This window comes from Mytilus edulis, chromosome 2 (genome assembly GCF_963676685.1).
Source record: "Mytilus edulis chromosome 2, xbMytEdul2.2, whole genome shotgun sequence".
In the NCBI taxonomy this organism is placed as follows: domain Eukaryota; kingdom Metazoa; phylum Mollusca; class Bivalvia; order Mytilida; family Mytilidae; genus Mytilus; species Mytilus edulis.
The window spans coordinates 9,949,196-9,955,878 of NC_092345.1; the positions used below are offsets into that span (position 1 = coordinate 9,949,196).

Below are 6,683 nucleotides of genomic sequence, written 5' to 3' on the forward strand. Positions count from 1 at the left end.
TACTATATATAAAAAAAGTATCATGATAGATATAAATAAAGAAAAAATATCAATTTGCCAAACCATATAAATTATATTTGTACCCTCAAAAATATATGTAAAATTAATTGACAATACTGTTTAAAGAAGAAAAAACCCACCACGGTTCTATTTTCACTTTTATAGTGTCCAATCACAATAAAATGTCGTGTTGCATAACAATGTTTTAGTTTTCAGTTTTAATTTTACTTATACTGTATATATTGAAAATGTGATATAATTACCATTCAGACAACTTTTCACCAGAGACCAAATGACAATGTAGTTCACAATTTTTTTAATGGTAGTTCTTTGACTAATAGTAGTAAGGATAGTTCCTTATACATGTTATAGACAATGTTTGTGAACTTAATATGTGACAAAAATGCACGGAATGACATTTACTATTTGAACATAAATTTACAGTCGATGCCTCTGCTGGTGGACTATTAGTCCCCGAGGGTATCACCAGCCCTGTAGCCAGTACTTCGGTACTGGCATGAAAATACGGATTTTTTGTGTTATTAAAATTTGCTGTTACAAAATATTATAAATTATTATAAATTAAGGAATGTATCTCCCTCATGCAAAGCTCTGATTCCTTTCACGGATTTGGCTATACTTTTTGGACCTTTTGGATTATAGCTCTTCCATCTTTTATATAAGCTTTTGATTTCAAATATTTTGGCCACTAGCATCACTGAAGAGACATGTTTTGTCGAAATGCGCATCTGGTGCAGGCAAATTGGTACCGTTAATTGTATTACTACCACTGGGTAGATGCCTCTGCTGGTGGACTATTAGTCCCCGAGGGTATCACCAGCCCAGTAGCCAGTACTTCGGTACTGGCATGAAAATACGGATTTTTTGTGTTATTAAAATTTGCTGTTACAAAATATTAGAAATTATTATAAATTAAGGAATGTATCTCCCTCATGCACAGCTCTGATTCCTTTCACGGATTTGGCTATACTTTTTGGACCTTTTGGATTATAGCTCTTCCATCTTTTATATAAGCTTTGGATTTCAAATATTTTGGCCACGAGCATCACTGAAGAGACATGTTTTGTCGAAATGCGCATCTGGTGCAGGAAAATTGGTACCGTTAATTGTATTACAAACATTTTCACCAAAGAACATCATTGGTCAACATTTTCATCTCTATGCGTATTTATTTAAGGGGAAAGATATAACACATTTTTATAATAAAGACACTTTTTTTTTAACATACAGAAACTTAATATTTATATAAAGACATATATAGGGTAACTCTGATAAGTCAGAAAGCGTTTGACATATTCGATGTGGAACTCAATGTTTATTTTACTGGTATGAAAGAAAAATGATATTTCAAATCGTAACTTCACATATGAGTAAACGGTCAACAGGAAACAAGTGGACATTTCGGAAACCACTTTGTATGTTCAACTTGTGGAATGTCTTCAGTTTCCCATCCAGAAAGTATCCCTCCACACATATAACACTGACATGTGTCCTTAGTTCCTAGAAAAGTAAAAATACAGAGTTTATATTTTTGGTTGTTATTGATTTATGTCAACGAGCAACAAAAGTTGAAGATCTTCGATCATACTGCCCGACATGCTAATGGCATCAAGGTCAGTAAGTAAGTAAGTAAGTAATATAGCTGATCCAATGGAATTTAAATATATTTACAAACCTTTGTAGTAAAGACCAGTAGCTGCTAAATCGTCAGGTCTCTGATTTAAGGTTTTTGACCATGTTTGGTAAGTTGAGAGTCTATCACAATATAACGAATATTTGCTATTGTGTGGTTTTACATTATTATCCGAAGAGGTATTTTCTTGCTTCTCACATGTCTGAACTGAATTAGAAAATTCAAACCGTCTTACGCAGTTATTGTTCTTCACACGCACAAGTTCACATTGTCCGAAATGTTCAGAATGCTCACGATGGACATCATCGTCTTTTGTTAAGCCACTTAAAATTCCTCCACAAAAAGCACACTGGACTTTGTCCTGAATTCCCATATAGTAGAAGCCATTATCACACAATTTTTCAGGTAACACACACATATTCGTTGGCCAGTTTGTGAATGTGTTTCTTCTTAATTCAACATCTTCACGTAATAGGCGTAATCTTTCTAGTGGGTGCTGAGGAACTTCATCGTAGCCCCTTTTTGACGAAGACGGTGATTGCATCAGTGACAACATGCTGGATGTGATAACTTACACTAGAGATGTACAACAACTAAAATAACAATATGAAACTAAGGTTGCATATTTATATCGATGTACGATACGGAAATATTTATGAAATATAAACTGAGGTTTATTTATTTATGGGGGTTTTGAGTTGCGCCTAGAAGCCAATCACTACAATAACCATTTTGTAATGAATTACCGATGGATTGTTGCTCTCATAACGTCCTTTTGCCATTATGTCATGCATATTCAGAAAACAAGTTAACATTTACAACAAAATATATGTAAAATTGTTCTAACAGGTGGACAACCGAGATGAAAGGGGAATTATTTTTTATCACCACTGTAAAATAAATTAATGGTTTTCTGAATAATGGTATCTACAGACCCGTCACAGATTTTTTGCACGATTTGATTTTACTTGTAGAGAGAGTGGCATCAAAATTTCACGTAACCCGACCGTACTGGTTTGTGGTAACGACTTTATATCACGTAACCCGACCGTACTAGTTTGTGGTAACGACTTTGTATAATTACATCCTTTCCTTCATTCATTTCTTTATTTCCTCTATCAAGAGATTCAATGAACAACATATATATTAACAAATTAAATTACAAAAGTTTACAAAACAGGCAAAACAATACAATATTACAATATTTACAATAAGTATAGCATATTACTAAAAGAACATTTTAAGAAAATTGCTCTCACTAACGACAGTTCATGTACTTGCACGCTTCTGTATCACCCTTCTCGTTACTCTGCTATACTCAGCAACACAGAGTGCAACGTGTTCGTGGCACAAACTAATAAAACTGTCAGTGTCGATATTTACTGTTGTTATGTGCTTGCCGAAAAGAATGCAGTATAACTGTTCATCATCGTATGAAAACAGTTCGACAAATAATTGCAATGGAAACCTTTCAATAATGAAATCCCACCATGTATCTCTGATTGATTGAGTACCACAACTACAACACGCATGTACGTACACATCAAGAAATGGTCTGTCACATAGCTTCCCGTGTTATTAGGGATGTCAGTTAGTAATTTTGTTATGAAGTATGCGTTTATGATTTCTCTTGATGATCTACCGCATTTCCAGAAATCAGGGACTTTGACCGAGAGGTGAATATTTCTAAAACGAGAAAAGTTATTGTCACTCTGTATTCGACGAGTCCATTCATCAGTTTGTACTTTGGTTACCGTATTATTTACAATAATTTTCCAAGATTGCTTTGTAGGGAAAACTCCATCTCGCATAAAGATAATCACATATTCATGAAGATAATATTTGTATAAGATATCCATAATTTCCTGAATGAACCCATAATGTTTACGTTCAGTGTCAATAAAATAAGAGTACAGGCGCACAAGAAATAGTTTTTTGGTCAGGAATTTACCATTAAGGCTACAAAGCTTTTGTAAGAAATATAACTTCTTTATCTCTATTGTTGAAGTAATAGGATGCAGTCCGAATATACTTTGACACATATCCGACCTAGTTGAAGTTCTCAAGTCTAAAATACGCTTGACAATAAAGTGCTGAAAACAATTCAACGTTGCTATATCGTTTGACTTTGAATTAGTCCATATTTCACAACCATACAGTACAGTAGGTAACACAATAGATTTATACAGTTTAAGTAGAACGCATGGATTTGAGACATACACCATTAAGAGCGAAAAATGAGTTTTTGCCTCTTCTACATGCGTTAGAGGTCCTTTCTGACGATCTAAATTTATAGTTTAGCTCAATGCCCAAATGAGTATAATCTTCTGCTAACGGGAGAACACTGTTTGCAATATGCCAATCGTATTGTAACCGAACTTTTCGTGGATTTATGGAGAATTGCATTACCCAAGATTTCTTCGCATTGAAGCAAAATCGCCATCTATTAGCAAATTCAGCACATGTATCTAACATTCGCTGTAAACCTGATGGGGTTGTGCCAATACATGAAATGTCATCAGCGAGAGCAGGAGAACAACTGGCTATATGATATACACCTGTTTTCTGGTTACATTTTTCAAGTCTAATCAACATTTCGTTTATAAATATTAAATATAATAATCCAGACAATACTGCTTCCTGCCTTACACCTTGTAATACAGGAAAAACATCAGAATAACATTGGTTAACAACTACAGAACTCAGTCATGGTACCAATATGACAGTCATTTAGAACTGACCACGTTTTGCCTGTTTAAAATACTCCTATTTTATACAATTTATACATTAACCCAATTCTCCATACAGTATCAAAAACTTTTTTACTATCTAAAAATGCAACATATATTTTACTGAATAATTCAAGGTTATGATAAATAGTCTCATGTAGGTTAAATGATGCTGTTAAGCAACTAAGGTACCTTTGAAATCCTTGCTGTTGGAGATCCGGAATGTTTTTGTCAAATAGCACAAAATTTATTAACTGAGCTTTAATAACGCTTTCAAATAATTTCAAAACACAGGACAGTAAACTAACTGGTCTATAGTTATCAGGTGAAGTCTTGCACTTGGTTCCACCTTTGAAGATAGGAACAAGGAGGCCTAGCTTTTAGTTCTTTGGTATTCGCCCTTGTTTGACGATGATATAGCGGTTACACACTTCACAACAGAGATACCTCCGTGACGCAAATGTTCGTTTTGAAAGCTGTCATGTCCGGCGGCTTTTCTATACTTTAATTGCCCTATTAATTCAGTAGCTTCTTTTTCAGTTATCAAACCACCAGGTAGGTATTCACCTTCAACACCACATGTTTTAATAATTTCATTGCATGTGCTCTCGATAGAACAGTTTAGTCATTGTCAAAACTATTCTCATCCTCTGGTTGGTATATATCATGGAAATATTCGGCGAAACAGTTTGCTACAGACTCAGGATTATTACACACTTTATTTTCATACACAATCTCGGGATAAACTTTAGAAGAACGACCTTTAAAACGCTTTATTTGTTTCCAAAACAGACGCACATCACATTATGCAGTTTCTTTGAGATCATCATAACAGCTCTGTATATACTGTTCATTAGCCACTTGTTGCACACGTCTAAACTCAGACTTGGCTCTTTTGTACATTCGATAAGAGTCAAAATGCATGCCTCGAGGCCGACCTTCTAGTACCCAACATCTACGCTTTGATCTTTCGTTGTCATGTGCTCGTTTTACATCTGCGTTCCAGTAAGGTTTTGTATGCGGGTTGAAACCGCATTTCGGGATTCGAATGTCAGCAGCAGTGCTTAAAATGTTAACGAATTCGTCATTGATGGCGTCAATATTGACATAATAAAAAGACCTAATTTTATCAATCAACATATATATCAACGGGATCATTCAGCAGATTTTTGTATTCATTTATCTGCGCATCTGGAACTTTATGCCAAGCTAAACTCAGCCACAACTGGCAAATGATCGGACGTGCTACTTATCTTCCCTTCATCAAGGATTTCATAGTACCTTAGTTTTCTATACATACTTTCATTGATATCTCATAAACATGTTTAACCACGTCACAATTTTGGCCCTTTTATTTGTATTTTACCCCCGGCATTCAACAAATGATGCCTAGATACAAATTTTAATAACTCTTTAGATTTATAGTTATTTGACATATGTCTGTCAAATCTAAGCTTAATCTAAGCAACTAGCATTTAAATCACCTTCAATTATACAATTACCATAAACACTATAGTATGTATATAAATTATCTAGTATATTTAATTCACTCTTATAATTTTCAATAGAGTCATCAGATGATACGCAACAAAAATAAAAAATGAACCATTAGACTGGTTCTTAATTGTAATACCAGCTATTCTACTGGAGTTAATGTCACTTATTTCATTTACAGAAAACTGACGTGAAGTTTTGTATAATATGGCAATGCTACCCTTACAATGATATGCATTATACCTAATGGGTAATGCATCAGCTTTACTTATACAGTTGTACCCTCTTTCTATAGTAGATAAGTAATGTAAAGACCTTTCTTTCAATTTATGTTCCGATATAACACATATATCACAATCGGTGTCCTTTAAAAATTTACCAAGACAAATAGTAGAGGACATGATACCCCTGACGTTCCATGCTACTTACTTAATACTAGACATAAAAAACAAAATGAGTAATACATTCAGAAATAATACAACATTTGAAATAATAGTTCTATTCATTATGAAGGTTTTTAGTTTTTGCCTTGTTTTAGGTCGCTTGGAACCTCGGAGCTTCGTTGATACTACGCCTGGTTACTAAGCCAGCATCTACAATGCACACCACTTGGCCAAAAGTTTTCCATTTCAATAATATTAGCACAGTGTTCGGATACGTTCAATTTAGCAGACACATAGCACAAACTATTTCGCGATTGAAACAATCTCAGGTATGTCATTTGCACATTTCTACTCTCTAAATATGTCATGATTCCGGAACGGGTTGACCTCGAATCAATTCCTGACAGGTAATACCTTGCGGAA

The 6,683-nt window shown here is 34.4% G+C and overlaps 1 protein-coding gene across 1 annotated transcript; it reads right to left on the reverse strand.

Annotated features, from left to right (window-relative positions):
* Window positions 1-199: 199 nt before the first annotated feature.
* On the reverse strand, window positions 200-2,265 carry LOC139511410 (baculoviral IAP repeat-containing protein 7-like). Its single transcript, XM_071298116.1, has 2 exons — window positions 1,697-2,265; window positions 200-1,521 (listed from the first exon to the last, which is right to left on the reverse strand). The coding sequence occupies exons 1-2, from the start codon at window positions 2,208-2,210 to the stop codon at window positions 1,400-1,402; spliced, it is 636 nt and encodes a 211-aa protein (XP_071154217.1). The 5' UTR covers window positions 2,211-2,265; the 3' UTR covers window positions 200-1,399.
* Window positions 2,266-6,683: the final 4,418 nt, after the last annotated feature.

Excerpts from the sequence above, each read along its gene's own strand:
- LOC139511410 (XM_071298116.1), bottom strand. The coding sequence starts at position 2,210 with ATGTTGTCACTGATGCAATCACCGTCTTCGTCAAAAAGGGGCTACGAT. Across the intron at positions 1,522-1,696 it reads TACTGGTCTTTACTACAAAG|GAACTAAGGACACATGTCAG; the intron begins GTTTGTAAATAT and ends TTACTTTTCTAG.